At 48.2% G+C, this 25,307-nt stretch overlaps 1 protein-coding gene across 2 annotated transcripts in view; it reads left to right on the top strand.

The window, feature by feature from the left end:
- TMEM139 (transmembrane protein 139) overlaps positions 1 to 25,307 on the top strand; it is a 152,059-nt gene that overhangs the window by 109,511 nt on the left and 17,241 nt on the right. For both annotated transcript variants that reach the window (XM_086929760.1, XM_086929759.1), the window contains exon 2: positions 23,078 to 23,419. In XM_086929760.1, coding sequence (XP_086785886.1) covers positions 23,154 to 23,419 — 266 coding nt within the window. In that variant the 5' untranslated portion in view covers positions 23,078 to 23,153. The remainder of the gene's footprint in view (positions 1 to 23,077; positions 23,420 to 25,307) is intronic.

Below are 25,307 nucleotides of genomic sequence, written 5' to 3'. Positions count from 1 at the left end.
CAGGCCCCTCCTCACTATAGTCAGCAGGAAACCTCTCCAGCTCTTCACTACTATCTTTAATATTGACAAATATATTTCATCTGGTTAATCTACTGACCGAGATGTCTTTGATCTGAGAGTGAAACAGAAGCAACTCTCTCTGTGTATTGAAGGACAACTAGTAAATAAGAAGTCCCTTTAAGTATCTGTTGTCTCATGTTGGAAGAAGTAACAGCGCAGAAAAAAGAAGAGAAAGCAAAAGAAAAAGCAGTTCACTACTATATTTAACTTTGAAACCGCTATTGCCCCTGCTTATCGTACTGAGCAGAGTGTCTTAAATAGGAGGGTGATGGTAAAGACTCCTCCTTGTATTCTAAATGAGGGAAAGCTCTCTGTAATTAGACGGGTAACTAACTCTCCCCATGTCTGACTTAGCAAAATATATGGCAATCAAAGGAGGGATAGGGATGAGAGAAGAGCTCACAGGCTTACCTGTCCGTCATTGCCTCAAAGCTTCCAACTGAGCTCAGAGGGGGGCAACGAGGGCAGGGAACGCCACCGCTAAAAAGTGTTAAATATGGGCGGGGCTTCCCGTCAAGGCTGCGTGATTAATGACTTTAGGCTGTCACATGCTGCGGCGAGAAACAGGTCTTACTAAGACAATACATATTAAATTACATCTTTGGTTATATTTTTAGTTATTAGTTATTTGCAGCTCACCTCTGAAGCGCTCTCCTCTGATACTTATCACAACACAGTTGTATCCTTTAAATTAATTTAGTTACTTTTCACTGTTTTTTGTCACGCAGTAGCAAACGTTAAGGGCTGTGGCCCTGAAGAAAGCTGCGGGATTTGGTTCCCTTTAGGCTGAAACATGTTGGCTGTATATATGCAGTTATTTGTTTAAACTGCATCTTTGCACTGTTCTTGTTGTTTTTACTAAGGGAGTGATCAAGTGATATTAAAGTTTTTGTAGTGATTCACTACCCTTTTTTAACCTCACCACACATTTTCTTTGCACTGCACTGGATTCCATCACGATCTTTTCACTCATATGGTCTTCACTGCATCTGGAGACCAGACCCAGACCAGTTTAGGTTATGGCTTAGTCCCAATGATCATGGGACATACCATTCCTATTTGGATGGCCAAATGAGAATACATGATCTACATCTGACGTTGATGGACATCCTACTTCTCTCTGTGTGGGTCTAGTCTATATTTGAAGTGAATCCCTCTGCACAGGTCATTTTTGTAAATACCCCGTAAACTCTATTGTTACACAGCATTGGCAAACGTCCACTGACTTGTTGAGCAGTCGGTTTGTCAGTTTGTTCTCTGGAGCATAATAGGCCCAGCTTTAGACCCCCAGTGTGTGTTTTTTGTTTCTTGCAGATATAGAATGTTTTCATATATTTATTGTACTGTATTTATGAAATGCTAATAAAAAATTATAACACAAAAAAAGAGTGCGTCACTTGAACGTATTGTTCCAGGATATAGAGTGCTCTTGCAGGAAATCCATTTTAAAAACTGCTGTTAGCATGATGCATTTCGGCGTAGTGTGCCTTCTTCAGATACTTTCTGACACATGGGTTACACCCAAACCTCCTTGTAAGTCCTACGATCCTCCCATTGGTGGGAGTTGAGCTGGCCCCTCCTCGTTATGAGTCACAGCTGCAGTCTTGTGTGATGGACTACAGCTCCCAGCATACACTGTAACTGGTAAGTGTATATATATATATATATATATATATATATATATATAGATATATAGATATATAGATATATAGAGATATAGAGATATATATATAGATATATAGATATATAGATATAGATATAGATATATATATATCTTAATATATATAGATATATAGATATATATATATATATAGATCTTAATATACATGTAGACAACATTAAACGTTTCCTGGCACTTGATAGCAGCATCCCGGCATATCAAAGGAATGGATGTATGACGTAATAACACATACTTTTTCAACGCACACCATTACAACGCAATTTTTACAACGCAGGATCCTTTACAACGAAAGCCTTTACAACGCATGACATTACATAGCAGATGCTATTACAACGCATGCCATTACAACGTAAGTCTAGGTAAGTATATTATTTTTTTAACAAATGTAATTTATAAATATTTACTTAATACAAAATTAATTTAATAAATAAAATTAATATATTTGTAAATATATTTATATATATTTTTTAAATAGTGTAGGTGTTTAAAAACAATATACAAAATCCAGTTAGTGTAAAACCCAAACCCAGCCCTGAACCCTAAAAATACCCCTGTACCCCATAACCCAAACCCAGCCCTGAATCCTAAAAACACCCCTGTACCCCTAAACCCAAACCCAACCCTGAACCCTAAAAATACCCCTGTACCACATAACCCAGCCCTGAACCCTAAAAATACCCCATAACCTAAACCCATCCCTGAACCCTAAAAATACCCCTTTACCCCATAACCTAGCCCTGAACCCTAAAAATACCCCTTTACCCCATAACCCAAACCTAGCCCTGAAGCCTAAAAATACCCCTGTACCCCATAACCCAAACCTAGCCCTGAACCCTAAAAATACCCCTGTACCACATAACCCAAACCCAGCCGTGAACCCTAAAAATACCCCTGTACCCCATAACCCAAACCCAGCCCTGACCCCTAAAAATACCCCTGTACCCCATAACCCAAACACAGCCCTGACCCCTAAAAATACCCCTGTACCCCATAACCCAAACACAGCCCTGATCCCTAAAAATACCCCTGTACCCCATAACCTAAACCAAGCCCTGAACCCTAAAAATACCCCTGTACCCCATAACTAGGGCTTCCGGTTTTATGGTATTTATTTTTTTCACATTTCCGTCTGTATTTATCCATTTATTTTTGACACAAGAAACAAAGACGCTAAAGCTAGTATTTTTCCACATTTATTTAAGTTGACATGCACACTTGCAATAGGTTGTTATAGCGGTGTTTTTTTAATTGGAGCCTATGCTTATTGGGAGCAAATTTCTTCCCTGTCCTGTAAGAAAAATGTGTGAATTTGTGACTTTGATTAGGTCTCATTTGTGCATATGTCTTGCAAAATGTCAACGAATTACTACCTCTTTTACTCACATTTAATCAGCCATCACAGAGTGTCTGCTCGAAGAATATCTGATCACTCTTACTGTGTACTAGAAGACGACCTACCCCATGAGGCATTGTAAATCGCCAAAATATCTAAAGAATCCTGCATCTTCATCTGTACAGAATAGTGTTTTGATATGGACGCTATGGAGAAAATGTAGCGCACAGGTGGTGCACAGTCATTTCTGTTTTCGTTTTTATTTTTATTTAAGTAGCACTTAAATAAACATTAAATAGAACAAGTTAAAGAGACCTGGGGCGGAAGGTGTAAGAGTGAGTGAGAGAAGGACAGAGAGTGTGTGTGTGTGTGTGTGGTGGTGGGGATGGGGGTGGGGCGGGTTGTTGAGCTGTGGTATCAGCAAATATGTGCAGCACTATTAGCAGCAGCCGCTAAAGTCTCGTTTCAATAATGCATGGTCTTCTGCTGCCACTTATCCTTGCTGGCAAAAGCCACCACTGAGTTAAAGGGGCATCCAAGGTAGAGGGAAAATACTTCAGTTTACCCAGTCCTGCGTTTATAACAATCACCAACAAAGGGCATTCTGGAATGTTGCTTTGTCTGATGATGTCAGCTGGGTTTTTTAAAATTGTGACATCACTCACTGGATGGACCGTTCAGAAGTGAGACTAACTATGTCACCCTGAAATTAATGCAGTCACCCTGAAATCAACTGAGGTGCCCTAACTTACAAGACAGCGCAAACACTAAGCTGCCCTGGGTGAATTTAATGTGTCTGAGTGTTGCTGGTAAAAGCAACCGAATAGACATCACAAGGAATTAAAACCCTGCACAAAAGCGCTGGCATCTTTTTTAGACAGTTCGTTGTAATGATCAAACCTACCCACAGTTAATGCCCATTTAATCCATGGCCTCTCTGGAGAGACTGACGAGGGAGTGTCCTCATAGGGCAAATTGTAAATGTGAATGTGTGGTAAATAGGGCGTGGAGGTGCATAGCTCGGTAAGGGGGGTGGAAGTTGTAAATGCACCCAGAGGACAGCAGGCTCTACCTGTATGCACGGAGTCACGGATACACTTGTTGGTGAGTGGGCACGATTTATCATAGGGCAAAAAGTGACAAATAGTAGGGGCACTAAGGCATACTGGCGAGGCCCTTATTCATAGATGGCTTGGCTCTCTGCTAGTTCTACACACATCCACTCACACAGTCTGTCCGACTCCACAAGTGCATAATGTGTAAGCAACAGAAACCAGCTAATAAAACTGCTTTTTGGCTGCGTCCACAATAAGATTAATTCTTTTTAAATCATGTAAATGTATCCAATCTAGGTAAAAGCCCTTCAACCTAGTAAAGTAAAGTGTGAAACCTTCTAATGTTTTGTATTTCACTCAGTTGTGTTGCAGGTGAGAAGTCCCAAAGATGCGGTTTAGCTGGAGGTGTGGGGGTTTCCATCCATTGTGTACAGGCGCTTGCATATGAAAGGAGGCATTGCAGGCCGAGGATGGGCATTGGCTGCTTGCACTTCTACAGCCATTATCTTGTGTGAACTACCGCTGTGAGGGGTGCCTGAGTGTCTCTGCAGACACGGCGATCCCAGTTCTTCCGTCTCTGAAAGACTTTCAGGGCAGTAGTTCCCGTTTCTTTTGGCCACCTCTGACTCGGATTTTACAGAGGAGCACAGAGGCAGGAGGAGCATTTGTTTTGTTAGTATTTTCCCGTTTTTATATATAAATACAGACAAAAACAAAAAAGCTTTCAGTCTGTATTTATATTTAAAAATCCGTTTAAACGGAAAACCGGGAGCCTTACCCATAACCCAAACCTAGGCCTGAACCCTAATAATACCCCTGTACCCCATAACCATATATATAAAATTACTTAAATTAATGTATTTAATTTATTTTTAATATCTTTTAAATTAATTTAAAAAAAATTGGGAATTAAAAAATGAATAAATAAAATGATATACTTACCTATACTTACGTTGTAATGGCATGCGTTGTAATAGTATCTGCTATGTAATGTCATGCGTTGTAAAGGCATTCGGTGTAAAGGATCCTGTGTTGTAATGGTGTGCGTTGAAGAAGTATGCGTTGTAAAAGTTGCGTTGAAACGGTTGTATACCCAAAGGAATTCTCTTAATACAGACCCTCCAGCATTTCGCGACTTCAAAAATATCGCAAAATCAACTGACAATGTAATATTGAAGTTTTTTTATCTATTGATATTTTATATTGTTCACATGATTGCATAAAATTGGAATATTTGGGGATGTCAGGGACTAGCAGATCTAAGCTGTATATTGACAAGAAGAAATTAATCAATTATTGCCAATCTTGATGTATACTGACTGAGCAAGTCTGAAATATGAAAATGGAAGTCATATTGTGCATACTGGTTTATAAGCGGATATTGTTTGAGACCATCTTATTTTACTATTGTATACATTAGTGGCGTTTTAATGTGATTTTTTTTTGTTCTGTTTGATTGTATGTATTACTGTGCACTTTAATGGCCATATGACCGACTAAAGTTAAATGGAATTTAAATGAGCTGACTAGCGCGATGGCCGCAATATTTACTATTTTGGCCTAAAAAAAAGTCTCTCGACAGACGGCAAAAAAATGGTGCCTTCTTATTGGCTGTACACACACACGTCACTATGTGTCGCTGTACAATCCTAAAATAGCTGCTTCCTCCTGCTGCGTTATAGCTGGCATTCAGTGATGGGGTTAGATAGTGCTTCAGTGAGTGTCGCTGCACAGCTTTATGCTATTCCTTGTTCCTAGATAGACTCTCTCGGACGGCGGATGTCTTTGCAGTTGTAGATGGCCAGCCGCGGGGTGTCTCCATAAAGCTGTAGGTTGTCCATCTCTAGCATAATTGGAGCGATCACGCAATCACTTTGTGTTATGCTGTAATAAAAAACTTTAGTACTCGCCGTAACCCTTTCCTTTCATTCAATTCCCATTAACTCTTAATAGTGACTTAATTGTCCAATCTTTTAGCTGATCATTGTATGCTTTGCTGCTGTAACTGAACTCCAATCCTACCATGCATGCCTGACTTTAAAATGGAGTAACCTCTACTACAGTCAGGGTTATTGTGCAGGCAATAATACAACATGGATACTTAAAAAACAACGCAATTGTATTACATCAGCCCAGTTTGACTTTATATTGAGGCCAGCAGGACCTGTATGTGTCTACTAAGACCCAAGAATACCACCCTTGAGTGCAACACCACCTGAACACCTGGCTGAGCGATGGCAAGAATTTCCTGCTCTGTAAATATGTATTATTATATAATGGTCCAAGCCCTAAAATGTAATCCTGAGTGAATTTATATATATATTTACCACTAACCACTAGTATATGTAGTAGACCTTTGTACTTACTACCATTCCTAGGTGATTTTATCTGTTTTTATCTTTCCTTTGAGTGACTTTACGACTTGTACATTTGCATTTTTCCTCCTTTTGCACCACTTGTACATTTGCAATTTTTTTCCTGTTTATATCGCTTATGTAACTCATGTAATCCAAAGTCCTTATGTAATGCAACTGATTCTTTTGTAAAGCGCTCGGACACCTTCCAGTAATGTTTGCGCTGTGTAAAATCGTATTAAATAAAAAACTCTCTTGATGAGCGGAGGTCTGAGATGTCTCATTTCCTCTTTCCCCTGGTCGCTCCCTCCCCTCTGGAAGGCTCTGTCTCTCTCGGACGGTGGACTAGCAGTTTACTTCCGGGGACTTACATGTCATTAGAATACAATACTTCTGATGCCCTGGACTTTAGTAGCTATTTCCCAGTCTGCAATGATGTACAGTTGATGTTTTTTATGTTTTTTAGCACTTTTATATATTTTTTTCATTCATCATCATTCATGCAGTTAGCATGTCACTTCTGAGTGACGAAAGGGATATTGGACCATTGTGATGACTGTGATAGTAACTACTTGTAAATAACACTTTATGCTATTCTATTAAGAACTAAAAGGTGCTACTCGGGATTCAGAGTGGGCGTGGTTTATTGGGAAAGACGTTCCCAAAATGTGTACATTGTATCAAAACAATTCTCATACATTTTGGTAAAGATTAGCAATTCCCGCGCGGTTAATGAACACCTTGAGTTGCATGGAAAGTAGTGGGGGTCTCAAGAGCTGTAATGTAATGTATGTGTTCTTGTAAAGCGCACTGCTGCCCTGAGGCGTCGTGGCGCTGTAGACCGCTGGCTATCCCTGTGAGATGGTCCCTACTGGGTATCTCCAAGATGAAACCAGGCATCCCCGGCGAATGTGGGGGGCCGTTGTAGAGATGAGGCAAGCTAATGCCCAGAGTTGCCGAGTGTGATCCCTGGTTAGAGTAGGCACTGAGGCGAGAATTATCAAGTCTGCTGACCCTGGTCCACGACCCTGCCGCGTCAGGAATTGAACCCTGGTCCCGGGCCGTTATCTGCTTCTGGGTCTGCCGCCTCTAACCAGTGAGCCACATCACACCACTCCAAGCTTCTATAGCTTGCCTTTGTTTTTCATTAGAGGTGTGTGCGTTATTTTATATGCAGTTACTTCTGAGTGACTGTAAAATTGTTTATCCCAGACCCTTACTCACACTCTGTGACTTCATCCACTCTGTGTTCAGGATCCCAGTTCGCATACTTTTGGTGGTGAGACTACTTTCCAGTTTAATCGTACCAGGGTTAGATTGGGATTAAAAATCGGCCCAGGGACGCTAAAAAACAGTGGCTCACATTTGTATATTGCCTTTCCGCAAAACACTACTGTGGCAAAATATTACTAAAACAAAAAAGTGTGGGGGGTGGTTTTAAAAAAAATGCACAGATTATTTTACACTGTTGAAACCCACCTGAAAACAAGTGAGGCCACTTTTTCTCAGGCTACCGCCCCCAATCAATATGCATATATTAATGGGTTGGCCCAGCGAGAGAAAGGGAGTGACACCTTTGTCGCTTGATAAAAGGGAGGTAATGGATGCCCATCTACCTCCAGAAAGGCCACTCAGGCACCCACTGGGCGGCTGGTGACAACGAAGAATCCGCCCAAATCACCCCTCCAGCCTGCTCAAAAAAGCAACCCTACAGCTGGAGCTGGACACGAGCCCTTCAGGCATTGCCTGACTGCTCGTGTTGCCAATCCGAAGCTGAATCGTACTCTGGTACCGACCTCGGAAGGATGGCCGGCTGAGTTGGCCTCGCTTGGCGGTGTTTGATTTAACCTTTGACCTGCTTAGCTGTGTGTATATCAGCAGTGAGTGTTTAACTTACTGCGCCATCTTGCTGACCAGTCATAAGTGGTATTTCACATACAGTTTACAAGACTCTCTTATTTATGTGTTTTTCCAGAAAAGCTGTAGCTGAGGCAGGTGGGTGCAGTTTATTACTCGGGCCCTTCAGCATTTCGAGATTATTTAACACCGAAATGTGAGCTACCAGCATATCGGGGCCAATGTGTGCGATGGCTCCAGCGGCCTGTTAATGTGGCAACCCAACTGCACCACACGGTGCTCCATTTGTTAGTCGCAAAAGAAAACATTTTGTAGGGGCCGGAGGTAATGGGAGCTTTAGAAAATCAACTATAGTTAAACTCTGCAAAATATACACGGTACCTTTTAGTCTTAGAATTATGCTTTCAAATGTAAAGACAATACCTGCACGCACAGTAATGAACCCCTCAGATCTTGATTCTGTGTGTGATGGGGGTTCCTCCACTGCCTGCGGATGGGGGGTGCTCGTAGAGGAGTTTTGGTGGAATAGTCTCATATTCAGGGTGTAGACTGCACACACAGTACCTGTAAGACACATTGAGGTGGGGGCTGTAATATGAAAGGGCTTACACCCCCCCCCTCCCCACCCCCCAATATGCCACTGATCTGCATGTGGAATTCAAGAAATGGGGTAGAATGTGATGTAGTTGTATCCAAATGGTAGATTTATTCTTTAGTTCAGTCAGGACAGGAACATTTGAGGATAAGATGGTTGTAGTATTATTAAAAGTAGTATCAAGAAAATCATCCCCACCTGGAGCAGCATCCCTGCTGCTCAGCCACAAACAGCAACTGACAATTCCACTCAGACATACACACAAGGAACATTCTGTGGCATCACTGAGACTAGCTGAGCAGCAGAGTACAGAACACATAGAAAGGACTAGACGGAGAAGAGAGCAGGATACCACACAGCCTAGAGCAAGATTTAACATGTTTGCGTTAGCCGTGGCGATGCACCTCCACCCATTCTGATCCTGCGCCCTAGTGCGCCCGAGGACGAGGTGTCGTGCCTCATGGGACTAGGAGGTAGCGGTGCCCGGCGTACTAGAAACATCCCCGGGAGAAATAGGGCTCCCTCTCACGAGGCTGGGATTGGACCTGTGCTTCTGTTGAGCTGTAGACACTTTAAACATGCCAATTTCAAAGTGAAATACACCTCTAAAACAGGTTCCATTGATTTAAGGCTGAAAATTAATGAATACAAGAAATCGAAAGAGCTGCAATAATGCCTCAATTTCATTTTTTGTGCTGCAAAAATTTGCAAATATATGCCGCAATATCCGGGGGTGGTGGGGGAGTGTCTGTAAATGGTCAGAGATTAAGTGGGGGTGGGGGGGAGAGGCATTAGTTATCCACAAATCTAGGCACCCCAGCCGTCAGTTGCTCCCGCAGTGTGTTGGACAGGCCACGTGAAGGGCCGCTCTCCCCTGGCTCGACCAGGCCCGAGCCCGGTCATGCAAGTACCACACACCACCATTGCACGTCCTCCGTCCCCTCAGGGACCCCTGCCTTCAAACATATCGACCTCGTGGGCCCGATCCACTGCCGGCCCACGCGCCCAGCCTGGGCCGCCATCTTGGACACTTCATCACGAGGCCGCCTGGCCCCCGATCGACCTCAACCCTGGGCCTAGCCCGGCCTCAGACATTCCGGCACCACCCTCCACCCAGGAGGTGAGCGGGCTACTTGGCAAGTCAATGGGAGAAAGAGGTGCCGATGGCTCTCCCCCGCCAAGTGCCGCTCGCCCATCACCTCCCCGGGCGCTGGCTCCACCCCCCTGCTGGGTGTCTGGACTCCCTCATCCCGGACCTCCCGACCTCCGAGTGCGAGGGTCCGGACATCAAAGCACGCCAGCCCTATAACTGGGGCAGCTCCAGAGCAGGAAGGCAGTTGTATCTTGGAGTCGAGAGACGTAAAGAGGAACTCATCCTGGACGGACTACTGGCGCTGCCGTAGCTCTGTCCTGTGCACCATCATCCTGCCTGTTGGCGCTGCCACAGCCGTCGTAACCTACAGTCTTCATCGTCGTCGGGACCTGCTGGCGTGGCCGCGGACCGTTGTAACCGTCACCTTTCCTTCATCCATCTCGGGACCTGCTTGGCTCCTCCACGGCCCGATCATCTCAACGCCAAGCTCGAGGATTGAGAGCTACTTCGTACTCATTGGTAATTAAGACTGTCCCGCTACCCCTTTCCTCAGCCAAAGACTTGAATCGAGGGGACCCCTGAGTCCAGACCTCCTTGTATAATACCATCGTAACCTAAGAATTGCATATAAAGTCTCGTTAACCTTCAGTCTTGTGTGGTGTCCGTCTGTGGGGGGGAAGTTACTTGTCTGTACAGTCGTTGGAGGCGGCTCTCCCCGGAGACCTCTCCCCGTAACCTCGGCCGACCTTCCCGGTCCGTCTAACATTGGTGGCCAGCGACGGGATCCGAATCACCGCATAACGTACAGAGAGTAGCACCCCACAACGAACCACAATGACAACTAAAGAAAGCGGATCAACTGAGAAGTTCCAAAGGGAAAAACTAGAGGAATACAGTCATCGTGAACTAAAGCAGTTCTGCATCGAACTAGGTATCGCTACCACCGGACTAAGCACCAAGGACGATTTTAAGCATGCCCTAGAGTCTTGGGCAGAGACCAGGGATGCCGAAGCCCCTGAGCAAAGCACCGCGAACAAAACCAGCACGGCCCCTGAAGGGCAAAGAACCGGTCTCTCGCAAGACGAAATCCAAGAAAGAGAAAAAAACCGACTACACGAGCTAGAAATGGCCCGACTCAAGATGGACGTAGAACTCAAATTGGCCGAACAAAAAATCAACTTAGAGCACCTACGTCTCCGAGAAGAAAGAGAGGAGAAACAGAGACAAAGGGAGCTTGAGGAAAAGAAACTGGCGTACGAGCACGAACGGAACCTAGCCGAGATCAACCTGCGCAAACAGAACAAAGAGTTAGGGGTGCCCGAGAGACCACACACCCCAGGGACCACGGAGAAAAAGGTACACATCCCCAAGGATGTGGTCCGAGAATATTTCCGAGAAGACGACATCCAGCAATGGTTTAAGGCCTATGAAATCGCTATGACGGCACACCGGATCGATAGAAGCGATTGGGGAGCCGGCCTATGGGGCAGATTCCTCAATGAGGGCCGCGATACCCTGTTACAGCTCCCAGACCACCAGATGTCCTCCTACGACCATATGAAAGCGGCCCTCCTCACCCGCTATGGCCTCACGCCCGAGATGTACCGTCAGAGGTTCCGAGACTGCACACGCATCCCGGGTACAACTTGGGTGGACTATGTCACGTACTTTAGCCGAGCTTTCGAAGGCTGGATCAAAGGGAACAACGTCACGACCTACGAGCAGCTGTTCAATCTGATGGTATGGGAGCATCTGTCCAACAATTGCTTCATTGAACTACGCCAACACCTCCTCGACAGCAAGTTAACCGATCCCCGGCAGCTCGCAGCCGAAGCTGACCGGTGGGAGATCACCAGAGTGGGCCGGAATGGGTCCTACGAGCAGAGCAGGAACAACAATAGTCACTACCGACCCAGAGGAGGAGGAGGGGGCCAAGGACGAGGAAGAGACAACACTCCGGCCGCCCCCGCTACCAGCACCACCCCCCCGGCCAACCGGGGCAGCACCCCGGCGTGACCGGGGTACAGAGCCAATGTCACGTGCCACCGATGCCAACGAGTCGGCCACTATGCGAACGACCCAAGCTGCCCGCAGTATCAGAGTCCAAAACCCCGCCAAGTGGCCGCCGCGGCACTAGGGGAAGAACAGATCTCCGAGGAACAAGAAACAGGCGAGCAAGAGTATCAGGAGTGGGAGCCAGCCGCCATGACTCTCGCGTGCTTAGGGGGAAGAGACATGGTCCCGCGGGTCCCCCTACCCGCTAACACCCGGAAGTACAGCCAATGGGTGAGCATCAATGGACAACGAGCCGAAGCCCTTCGGGACACCGGGGCCAGTGTGACAGCCGTCCGCTGTCACCTGGTGACCCCAGAACAATATCTACCGAACATTCTCTGCCCTGTGCGATCAGCCGACAACTCGGAAAGTCTGTGTCGGATGGCCTGCGTCCCCTTTGAGTGGGGAGGGGTCTCCGGCATGTTGAAGGTGACGGTCCGAGACGACGCCCCCGTGGACTGCCTCCTCGGAAATGACCTAGAGAGCTCCCCGTGGGCAGCCGTGGAGCGAAAAGAACACTTGGGGATGTTAGGCGTCCCGGACTGGGCGTGCGTCACCACCCGGTCCATGGCCGCCCGTGCCAACCATCACCCGGAAGAACCAGAATGGCCGGCGCCACCGCCTCCGGTCGCCCCAGCCGAGACCTCCGACCATGACACCCCCCTCAAACCTGCTCAACCTTCCGACCTCGCTAACCTTGACCAGTGGGCCCAAGAGGGGGGGCCCACCCAAGAACAATTTCGCCAGGAACAGAAGACCTGTCCCTCCCTAGAGGGACTTCGCCAACAAGCGCTCGCCCAAAGCGCAGGGGATACCTCCGGAACTCATTGGGTCTACTGGGACAGTGATCTGTTGTACAGCGAGCAAAGAATCGCCGAGCTGGGGGCCAACCGAGTACTAGTGGTGCCCCTCCGCTTTAGAGACTTTCTGCTAAACCTGGCCCACGATGTCCCCCTGGCAGGGCACCTGGGACAAGATAAGACCTACAGTCGCCTAGTGACCCACTTCTTCTGGCCCAAAATGAGAAACGATGTGCACCAGCATTGCCGATCTTGCCCCACGTGCCAAGCCAGTGGGAAGAGCGGCCGCAAACTAAAGGCCCCCTTGCAACCTTTTCCAGTAGTCACGACCCCATTTGAGAGGGTCGGGATAGACATTGTGGGACCCCTGGACCCGCGTACAAAACAAGGCCATCGCTTCATCCTCGTGCTAGTGGACCACGCCACCCGCTACCCTGAGGCTGTTCCTCTCCGGACCGTGACAGCCCCAGTGGTCGGCCGGGCCCTGATGGGGATCTTCTCCCGTGTAGGGTTCCCCCGAGAAGTCGTCAGCGACAGAGGCACGAACTTTATCTCTAAATACATGAAATCCCTCTGGCAACAGTGTGGGGTCACCTACCGATTCACGACCCCCTATCACCCCCAAGGGAACGGACTTGTTGAGCGGTTCAACCGCACGCTAAAAGGGATGATCGGGGGATTGGAAGAGCCCCTCCGCCGCCAGTGGGATGTGCTGCTACCGTGCCTCCTCTTCGCCTACCGAGAGGTCCCACAGAAATCGCTAGGCTTCAGCCCATTTGAACTGCTATACGGGCACCCAGTGCGGGGGCCGCTCAGCCTGATCAAGGAAGGCTGGGAGATGCCTCCGGCCAAGAACCCTCCAGATGTCTTCCGGTACCTCCTCACCCTCCGCAACCAGTCCCGGCGGTTCAGAGACCTAGCAAAAGCCAACCTAGAGGCCAGTCAAGAGGACATGAAAAAATGGTATGACCAGAACGCCTCATCCATTGAATTCGAACCGGGACAACAGGTATGGGTAATGTCCCCCACGGAGCCATGCGCTCTCCAAGACAAATGGACGGGGCCCTTCAAGGTAATCGAGCGCAAGGGCCCTGCCACCTATCTGATCGATATGGAGTCCTCCCGGAACCCACTCCGAGTTCTCCACACCAACAGACTGAAACCCCACTTTGCACGAACAGAACTCAGCCTACTGATGGCCACAGACAATGGGGTTGAAGACGACTCCGAGCCTCTCCCTGACCTCCTGCGGACCCAGGAGCAGGACGGCTCCGTGGATGGGGTCCGACTCTCGGAGACCCTCACCAGAGAACAACGCCAAGAGTGCCAAGCCCTCCTGGCACAGTTCGCCAGTCTGTTCTCCCTCACCCCAGGTGTCACTTCCTGGTGTGTGCACGATGTGGACACCGGCGACAGCTCTCCTATCCGCCACCGGGCCTACTGCGTACCTGATCGGGTACGGGCCTGCATCCAGGCGGAAGTGGCCAAAATGCTCACGCTCGGGGTCATCGAGCCCTCCGACAGTCCATGGGCCAGCCCGGTCGTACTGGTCCCCAAAGCAGCCGCCCCCGGAGCCACACCAGAACTCCGGTTCTGCGTCGACTACCGGGGCCTGAATGAAGTCACCAAAGCAGACGCACACCCCATCCCCCGGGCAGATGAACTGGTCGACCGAATGGGAGCTGCCCGCTTCCTCAGCATCTTCGACCTGACAGCAGGTTATTGGCAGATCGGCCTCACCCCCCGAGCACAAGAACGTTCTGCCTTCTCCACCCCCGATGGCCACTACCATTTTACGGTCATGCCCTTCGGCATGAAGAATGCCCCAGCGACTTTCCAACGGCTCGTCAATCAGGTCCTGGCGGGGCTCGAAGGGTTCAGCGCCGCCTACCTCGACGACATCGCTGTGTACAGCCACCATTGGACCGAGCACCTTCACCACCTCCGAGCAGTGCTGCAAGCCCTTCAGCGAGCTGGCCTCACGATCAAGGCCAGCAAGTGTCAAATTGGACAAGGGTCTGTGACCTACCTCGGACACCAGGTGGGAAGCGGCCTAGTGGCCCCTCTACAGCTGAAAATTGCCGCCATCCAGAACTGGCAGCCCCCTATCACCCAAACCGAGGTACGAGCCTTCCTGGGTCTCACGGGAGAGGGAAGCCTTCGCGGTGGTATGGGCCCTCAAGAAGCTCCGGCCCTACCTTTTTGGCACCCACTTTCGGGTACAGACCGACCACCGACCCCTGCAGTGGCTGATGCATATGCGGGGGGAAAACCCAAAGTTGCTACGCTGGTCCATCTCCCTGCAAGGTATGGACTTCACAGTCGAACACCGGCCCGGGCCAGATCACGCCAACGCGGATGGCCTGTCCCGGTTTTTCCGCCTCGACGAGGAGAGTCCCCAAGAGGATGGGTAGCTCTCCCCGCCTTCAGCTGGGGGGGACGCATGTTGGACAGGCCACGTGAAGGGCCGCTCTCCCCTGGCTCGACCAGGCCCGAGCCCGGTCATGCAAGTACCACACACCACCATTGCACGTCCTCCGTCCCCTCAGGGACCCCTGCCTTCAAACATATCGACCTCGTGGGCCCGATCCACTGCCGGCCCACGCGCCCAGCCTGGGCCGCCATCTTGGACACTTCATCACGAGGCCGCCTGGCCCCCGATCGACCTCAACCCTGGGCCTAGCCCGGCCTCAGACATTCCGGCACCACCCTCCACCCAGGAGGTGAGCGGGCTACTTGGCAAGTCAATGGGAGAAAGAGGTGCCGATGGCTCTCCCCCGCCAAGTGCCGCTCGCCCATCACCTCCCCGGGCGCTGGCTCCACCCCCCTGCTGGGTGTCTGGACTCCCTCATCCCGGACCTCCCGACCTCCGAGTGCGAGGGTCCGGACATCAAAGCACGCCAGCCCTATAACTGGGGCAGCTCCAGAGCAGGAAGGCAGTTGTATCTTGGAGTCGAGAGACGTAAAGAGGAACTCATCCTGGACGGACTACTGGCGCTGCCGTAGCTCTGTCCTGTGCACCATCATCCTGCCTGTTGGCGCTGCCACAGCCGTCGTAACCTACAGTCTTCATCGTCGTCGGGACCTGCTGGCGTGGCCGCGGACCGTTGTAACCGTCACCTTTCCTTCATCCATCTCGGGACCTGCTTGGCTCCTCCACGGCCCGATCATCTCAACGCCAAGCTCGAGGATTGAGAGCTACTTCGTACTCATTGGTAATTAAGACTGTCCCGCTACCCCTTTCCTCAGCCAAAGACTTGAATCGAGGGGACCCCTGAGTCCAGACCTCCTTGTATAATACCATCGTAACCTAAGAATTGCATATAAAGTCTCGTTAACCTTCAGTCTTGTGTGGTGTCCGTCTGTGGGGGGGAAGTTACTTGTCTGTACAGTCGTTGGAGGCGGCTCTCCCCGGAGACCTCTCCCCGTAACCTCGGCCGACCTTCCCGGTCCGTCTAACACAGTGGGTCCCTAAAATCTTTGCACCCTTGTGTTTATTAATATTTCGGAAATTAGGCACTGTCTCTCTCTCTCTTCATCTCTCATTTCCAAGAGTCGACAGGTCCATGCTTCCCCAGTTCAGGGCGTCCCTCTCTCGTGGATAATTCGTCCTCACTCCCTGGTAAGCTTGGCATTCACAGGCTCTCCCACTCAGTCCCTTCCCGAGTTTTTATTGGTCTCCCCTGACACAGACTTCACGGCCTTGGGTAATAAATCATGGTATTTTACCAGGGGGAAGCTTCCTTTGCCCTAGCAGGAGGTCGGCTCTGTGGTAATTTGTTGTGATCTGGCGCCCTCTTGAGCCCATTCATGGTGATGCTGTAAACAGGCTGAATCCATTGGTCTCATGGAAGCGGCTGCCCAGGTGCATTCGTGAGCTGCACCAGCCCTGCCAGACGCAACCTACCCCCGGCCAAATCTCCTAATCAGATTTTACACACAATTTGACGCTCATACTGCGGTAGAAAAATACAGAATGCAGTTGTTTACCAGCAAAATCCACACCGAAGCAGTTAATATTCCTAAGTAATTTGGCGGAGAATTGAAATGCTAGTGAGGAGAGAACGCGAAAGGTGAAGGAGAGGGGGGGTCTTAGCTTGTCTCCGTGGCAGTACAACAGTGAGTTCTGCAGGACCTGCGTCGGGATGTCTTTTCATTGGACCACCAACATCACAATTTGACCAAAATATTGTCTTTAGTTCACAACTGTTTTTCCTGAGTGATAATCACTGTCCCAATTTGTAATCATTTACTGCCATTAATGCAACCCTAGCTCTAACATTTTGTAGCATAGATGTCCAGCGATTGTTTGAGGGCCGGATCCATGCCAGGTTTTCCCGCTGTCTAAGTGGAACGCGTCTAAATCCAATGATACCCAATGGGCATGATGCTCATTGTTTGTGGTGTCCGGGAAGCCAGGCACAGGTCTGGCCCCTTGTGGGCCCAAGATGGACACCCCTCTGTTCAAGAGGTTCATGTATTGTCTCCTGTTGGGATATAAACTCGTGCTACAGATTCTCCAAGTGGCTGCCAGAGGGTGCGAGGAATGGATGAGGGAGAAACAGAGGGATCAGGGAGAGGAGAACAGGACTCCATATTCCCTCAGTGTACCCTAAAAGACTCCAATCTTTCGTTACAAAAAGACTGTCTCATTGAGGGCCCTCCTTCCGCGTCTACGTAGGTAGTAGCACGCCCTGCCCCGTCCCTTACAGGGGCAGGAAGACCCCAATGATGAAGCATGACACTGAATCAGGTTTCAGTGTGTGGGGGGTATTTTACATTTTTTTGAACATTGCCTTTCCTACAAATAGGAGAAGTTTTATTTTATTTTTTTTTTTTATTTTTTTTTTTCTTTCAGACACCATCATTAAAAAAAACCCTAGGTAAGATGAAGCACACACTTATACACATATATATGTTTATGTGGATAATGGTAGAATCCCTTTGTTGAATTACGATACCAAGAGGAGGACGATTCTACTTTTTCCCTCTTCACTCCCCCTTTGATATTTTTGATCGTATGAATGGAGTGGGCGCAGATAACCTCTAAACCAGAGGCCATGATAGGAGGCAGGAGTCAAAGGTGGCTTCTTTGAAGTAAAAGAAGGGATAATAGGAAGGACAGGGGCGTTAGTTGACCAAAATACTTGCAGTTGAGGAAGTGACATCAAACACTCTTTAACTACCTGTGACGGGACCTGCTCTAGGGTGGTGCGACTGGTGTCACCTCACCGGGTGCGGACTTCAGGTGGGGTCACATATATCATGGTTTTAAAAGCACCTGTTGCTGTGTTCTTTGCCTCCAGCAATTTTCAGGCAACAATAAAAATGCCATGATAATTCCGGTGATTCATGTTTTTTGAAGAGAGATCAGAGTTTTGTCTATTGGAAGTTTTGATTCATCGTAAGGTACCACACAGGGTTAATATTCTTGCTGCAAAGAACGTGTACCATGGAGAGCATAAAAAGCATATGATGTAAATAGGCTGGTGGGTTACTGCTTTTGTCATAGAGATCCTTTTGTTACTTGCAGTTTAGAAGTTAAAATCCTAATGTAGAACAATGAGCAGTTAACTGTCATCAGAGAACTGCATGCAAACTACAAGGTATAAGCTAGAGCTTTATAATGTTCCCCATTCTTGGAGTATCCTAATGTTGCAAGATAAGGTAATGTGGGTAGAAATCAATTCTCATTAATAAAGAGAACCCCCAACCATGGTGCAATGTTTTAAATTCTAAGTTTGTGCTTCTCCAGGTCAAGCACTCAAACTATACTGCGTACCAGTATGGATGACATGTGACTCTTACACCTTGCACTAATTTACACGTGTGATTGATTCTCTGTGTAATGTGTGTGATGTAAAGAGTTCTGACATCCGACACTGGTATGAATGGTGCTCAGGGCCAGACTGGCTGTCGCGGGCACTGGGCATTTTCCCGGTGTGCCGCTAGGGTGGGGGCTGGTTTTGGGCCCCTGGGGGCCGTTTTTGTTAACGGGCGTTGGAAATATCAGCCCCCTGTAACAAAATCATCCAAAACCGGCCCTCGGAAACTGCTCCGCTGCACCCCCCCCCCCCCCACCCCCCTCTCCCCTCACCGAGAAGTTTGCCAGGGCCGGTTTCGATTCCCAGTCCGGCCCTGATGGTTCTATGATGGTGCTATGAAACAAATTAAAAGCATCTGAGAGAACGGGTTATGGAGACTTGAGGGCCACTGTGGTAGAAAGGGAATCCATAGCGGAGATGTTTCAGGGGGGTGCCAAAAAACCTTGTCGCACCAGGTGCCACCAGCGCTACAGCCGGCTCGATTCAGAGAGGGCTTCTTGTTTTGCACCTAGCTCCTTAACAGCTCCCGGTTTGGGGCTGAGGGTTGGGCAAAGGACAAGGAGTGAAAATTACAAATGGTAGCCCGGGCTCTTTGCCCCTGGTTTTTCCTGTTGCTGCCATCTTTAGGATCCCAGAGTGAAGGGGCTGCAGCGGCCGGGGTAGCAGCTGCTTCCCCAGGTTTATAGGCGGTCTAGAGGAAGGTGAAAAAATATTATTCATTAACCTAGTAATTAATGTTCAGAAACTACATATTAAATTCATTAAAGTGACCAGTGCTGAGGGGGAACATCCTTCACAACGTGGATGTTACCCCGCAGTGCAGTTACGACGCGTCTTTTACAACAACCTGCACTGGAGGGCGCTCTAGGCTAAGGAATAGTAGATTTACTATTCCAACACCTTCCCTACTGTACGTAGGCTGGTGTTGGAATAGTAAATTTAACTATTCCTAAGTCCAGCACCCTACAGCGCAAGTCGTGGTAACGACTTGCGTTGTAAAAGACGCATTGTAAAGTACTGCGATGTAATACATCGCGTGGTAACAACGTACATCCGTGCTGAGTGATGCCTCTATAGGTCTGAAAACCTAAGCAGATGTCATCAAAAAAATGAACCTTCTGGAATGCTTGTTGTTGGTGTTGGTTGTGGGGGCCGCCGGTCTGTGGTAAGAGAGGGGTCTCTCTTGATGGCTCCTTTTAAGGAAGGTGCCGGGTTCTGCCCAGGAAGAATTCACCCCAGACTCCGGTTGAGTAGAAAGTGGGTTTATTAGTAAAATGGAACACCAAACAGGTCCTGTCCACTCCTCAGCCACCACCAGCTGCTCACTACTACCCAACATCCCACCCCAGGACTGAGTGACCACAAAACACTCCACTCACAAGGAGTGGACAGCTGAGGCGGTGAACACAAAAGAGACGGTGTACAATCGGTCGAGCCCCTGCAAGAAATTCTGTATTTACGTTACGTTTCAGTACCCAGACTACAATGTTTTCTGTAAGGCCAGGCGAGGTTCCACTCCTGAGGTCAATTTAGAGGTGACCACAGCAGCAGTTAATTATTCAAATGACTATTACCTGCCTCTCACCCATTCTTATAGCTTTGGGGGCCTGGAATAGTCCGTATTGTCACATTTGGAGGAGTGTGATGTTTGGAGGTGTGTTTGTACTGTCACTGGCTGTGCCGGCAGGAGCAATGCGCTGCACAAGCTGCCGCGGCCTCCTGGCAAGAGCCCTGGCACTTATGTTTTAAAAAAAAAAAAATTAAGCACTGGTTTGTGTGTTGCTTGACAACATGCAATGAAAAGGTCACAAGAAAGCACATGATATATGATACAATTAGGTTGTGAGCATCTCAACTACGTTAACCTCTGGTTATTCCCCACAAACCACATACAAATGCTATTCCCAACTCCCCCCCCCCCCCACCCCCCAACCCCAGAATGACTCATTTCTCGCCCTTCTAAGCAGATTCACGAGGAAAAACTTTGATGTAAGCTAAACTTCTAAACCATTTCACATTTTCAAACCTCTTCATCTCAAGTTAACTGCGGTTGATTTTCAGTTTACACACTGGGGTACAACCTTATTATTTTGTTGGGGTGCTGGAGGTCTCTTCCCCCCCTGATCTATGCCCTCGCGCATCAGACTATCCACCCATTGACTCATTTTTGCAGTCACTCTTTTGTTCATCCACAATATTGCACACAAACTCATCAGCAAAGTACCGCCAGTTATAAACAAGAACTATCTGCCTTGCCAACGCCTATTTAATGATCTGTTACTGACAACACAAGTAGGCTCTGCTTGCAGCTTCTATAAAGATGCAAACAAAGTGTGAAGCAACACATTTTTTTTATACAATGGGAGCAATGCAGCTGGTAGGCTTGCAGAGGCCGCCACTCGGGATTGGTTCAGCTCAAACGGAATGAATACATTTACTGACAATGACTCTAAGTGGAACTCACTTTAGGACCTGATTTGGATCTCAGTGAACGTGTTACTCTGTCACATAAGATATAATGGGGTTTATATTTCGGCAGACAGGATACCCGTGCACCGAAATCGAAGTAAGGCCTCAACCGCTTAACTTAAACTGCAGCGGTTTAGCGCAGTGGGCGGGCCGCGTCGGCCAACGGACGTGCGCAGCACTACGAAGGTAGTGCACTCGACGGCCATTGGCCGACAAACACCCAAGGGGCTAAGTCTGTATTTATGCTGAAAACAAAGCTTGCAGCAGGTCCTTTTGGACCTACATTGGACACCCCATTCCTAGGTGAACCATCAGGTTTTCCACACTTGTTTAAATGCAGAGTAAGCATGACAATATGTGTGAGCAGAGCGGGTGGAGAGACTTCTACAGAGTCTCCGTAGCGAGAGGAAGGCCTGAGTCAGCCATATGTCAGGGTCGGAAACTCCTTAGCCAGCAGGCAGCTTGCCAATGATGGTGTAAGTCAATGCATTAAAGACTACCACATGAGCATGCGGGGCCTTTTCAGTACACATCTGTCTCAGTGATGCATGTTTCCTTGTAAGTATTGCTTTTGTGTAGCGGGAGAAGGAATGCTGTATGGTTCTGGGGTTCTTCAACATTGCAAGGACGCTTTTCCTTTAGTCACTCATCGAGTTCAGCCTCCGGATTCTAAAATTACTAAAAGCCCATAGATTGTTTTTACAATGTCCACCTCTGAGGAACCCATTCTTCCCCTCAGTAGGCTTCACAGGGGATGAGACGCAGCTGCAGAATAAGCCATAGCAGAGACTCCGCAAAATGTCATTTTGATGTCTTGATGCTTTGCACCTATAGAACTCTGGTTCTGTGGTCATGTGTTCCGTGCATTGCCCATTGTAGTTTCCCCTATGTTAGCCTAACTATGCATGAACGAGGCCGCATTTGCTTTGCATAGGTTACAATATAAACACATTTGTTTTTGTGCCACATTGTACTTTCATACAGAGCTTGCAGCTGTTTTCGCATTCTGTTCCATTCGTTCATGCACTTTAGTGTGAACACAGCAGACCAGGTCAAACAACAATGTTCCTTGTTTCGTTTTGGTCAGGCACTAGCACCTAGACGCAACACAGGAGTGCAGGTGTTTGTGCGCATATGTGCCTTGTCATACAGGTAGGAACATTAATGTAACATACATACAGACTTTCTGAGCGATCACGGCTGTACCTGAGAAGTAGAAGGTCCACCTGTGTATGCTTAGATACGGGGTCGGCTTTTTATTCGAGAGATCTTTGTTGTATAATCATTCCACTTCTGTAGAAGAGTAGGGGGGTTAGGCTAATCTCTTATAAGATGACAGGGCTTTTCATAATATACGGTTTACTGACTGTGCTGACGGTATTTTTGTTGGGCATTTGTTTTCTGATTGTGACACGAATACTGCATTCTAGAGTACGATAGTTTAAATAAACATTATAAACTTTCTTCGTGTATCTCTTCTATCTTATTGTGGATGAGTAAAATTGTGAGAGCGAAAGGGGGTGTTCTGTTTCCGCAATGCCTGAGAGGGTTACGGAGTGTTATGTTATGGGGTGTCGATTTACTTGTCTCTCTGGATAGTTAGGAGGGCAAGTGAGACCTCATAGCTGGTTGGTCTTGGGCCCATGGTACTGAGGTGGTATGGTGACTCAGTCCCGACCCACTGACGCTCTATGGTCCCAAGCATAGCTCTGTTCCAGAGCTGAATCCCTGCAGCTCTATCTGTGGCACTTGGTATGGAGATGGGCTAAAGTGGCTAGCTATCGCAACCTTAATGTAGCATTAGTCATGCCAATAGAGTTGGGAAACTTTGCAATAGACAGTTTTTTCTTCCCATTACACCTGCAAGCATCTAATGCACTCTTCTTCCTATGTCTTCCAGATGCAGGTCTCTGGTTCTGCTAGGGCTGGGCATCCCCCCTGTACGCTGAATCTGCCACCCTTGCACCAGTGTGGCCATGTCCTCCACGCGGATATGGACCGGGATCACAAAGAGCCTGCTGACCGTGGGTATGGTCATGCTCATCATTGGCATCATCCTGGTGACCATCCCGGGCAATGTCTTCACCATTGGAGTCTTCTTCCTGGTGGCCGGTGTCATCGGGGTAATCATCTACCTGCTGTTCACGATCGTGATGTGCTTCGCCAAGCGGCCATCCACGCAGCCTACGGCTGTGGAGGCAGCAGCCCAACAGAGACGGGCACAGGAGGAGCTCCATGAGAGGTGAGCAAGCCGCGTGAGCTCCTCTGCAGCCTCTTTTTCAGTCTGTCTTTTCTGCTCTGATGTCCTTTCTCAGTCCCCCATCACCATCTCTAGAGACCTGGCCCTTGTCCCACCAATGTTTGTTTACTTCCTCCTGCCAGTGCTCCTCACGCTCCACAATATCTGTTGTTGACCCAGACTGTCGCGGTGTAACTCCGCTTATACCTTCAGCACTCCCTTCCTTACCACTCCTCTGTGTCTGAATTGTGGTTTGACTCTATGCTCGTACCCTTTTGCCACTCTCCCATCTCCCCTTCGCTTCTTCTCTTGCACAAACTTCCGTCAACTGATTCCATTCCTGTGCCTACTCATCTCCTTCTGCTGCTCCTTTCCTTTCCTGCTCTTTGCCCTAATTTCTCCACCTTACTTCTTTAATTGACTCCTTTTTAGCCATTGTCTTCAGTTCTCCCTCTATCTCGAATGTTCTGCTTACCTTGACTCGTAGTATTCCCAGAACCTCCCTATCCACCACTTTCAGAACCAATGTAAGAGCCTGTCCATGGTGGGGAAAGACCAGTCCGTATGCTCATGGGAGGCTGTGGGTAATGATGTAATGTACTGAGTGGATGAATAAGAGCAGGTGATTGGGAGGGGAGATTGTGGGGGGATGCCACTGGAGCAAGGCCAATCTTCCTATGTGGTGCAAGTGGACAGAGTACCTAACAAAGGTATTGTAAGATAATCCGTCTTTAGCACACTGAGAACTTCTTAGGCCACAAATCCACTCTGGCTAGTCACCCACAACAAGACGATGCTTCTCAGGTAGACCACGCTGCAATCCGCCCTCTTCCAACCAAGCACTTCCTCTTGGTTAGATACCCATCCATCAGACACTTCAACCCTTCTTCAGGGGTATGTCGTGCTATATAAATGCATTCACATATCGAAGTGCTTTTAGATGGACGGCCTCCGGGGATGAGGGCAAACCCCCTGAGTTGGGGTTGTGTGGTCCTATGAGGAGATCTTACTCCTTGCAGCACTGGGAGTGCCATCTGAGTTCAGTATGTGGGTTTTGCAGTACAGTATTCTTTCAGTCCCTTCAGGTCACTGTCAGGGTATTTGCAGCCCACAGCCTTTAACTTTAACACATCAACAGCTCCACTTTCCCGTGTATCATGCCTACCGATGTATGTATTGTAAGTAAAAATGTATATTAAAAAAGAGAAAGCAGCAGGGATTTTCCATCTATGCTCCCAGGATCTGGAACATCCTCGTATCCCCAAGGACTGCCCCAACGCTGCTCCAAATTAGGAAAGAGTTGAAGATTCACTTCTTAAAAGAACACCACATCTCAACCGTCCTCTCCTACAACTTGTTGACTTTGTGCCTATTTTTGACCCTGTACAGCACCCTCCTGTCTTTTGGCTGAGTTCACACTATAGATATATATCATATACATAAATATATACTGTAAGAAAACAGCCCCCCCCCCCCTCCTACCTTTTGTCAATTTGTACTACTACTCACTGGTATTTGAGTCTGACCGTGCACAGAAGCCAGCTAACCAGGCACCAGTGCCAAAATCTCTCTCCTTAAAACTCATACATGTGAATTGGCAACACCCAATTGGCAAGGAAAACCCTCTTTTTGTCCGTGGTATATGGTATCCGTAGTATCCAGGGCATTGAAGTTAAAGGCGTCACCAGGGCCTGAAGCACTCTTTTTCCCACTCTGAATGACCCAAGTAAACCGATGACAGCAGGCCTGCCATTGCAGACTGCAGGAGCAGTGCAAACTGCTCCAATTCGACTTTGCCCTTCCCATGAGTGGCAAAGTCACATCATCATTTTTAATATAGCTCAGTCTCCCCTAAGGATGTCCTCCTGAGACCAGGAGGCAGGGTGCATTC

The sequence above is a fragment of the Lissotriton vulgaris genome, chromosome 7 (genome assembly GCF_964263255.1).
Source record: "Lissotriton vulgaris chromosome 7, aLisVul1.2, whole genome shotgun sequence".
NCBI classification, from domain to species: Eukaryota; Metazoa; Chordata; class Amphibia; order Caudata; family Salamandridae; genus Lissotriton; species Lissotriton vulgaris.
This window is presented reverse-complemented; position numbering and strand designations above follow the sequence as displayed.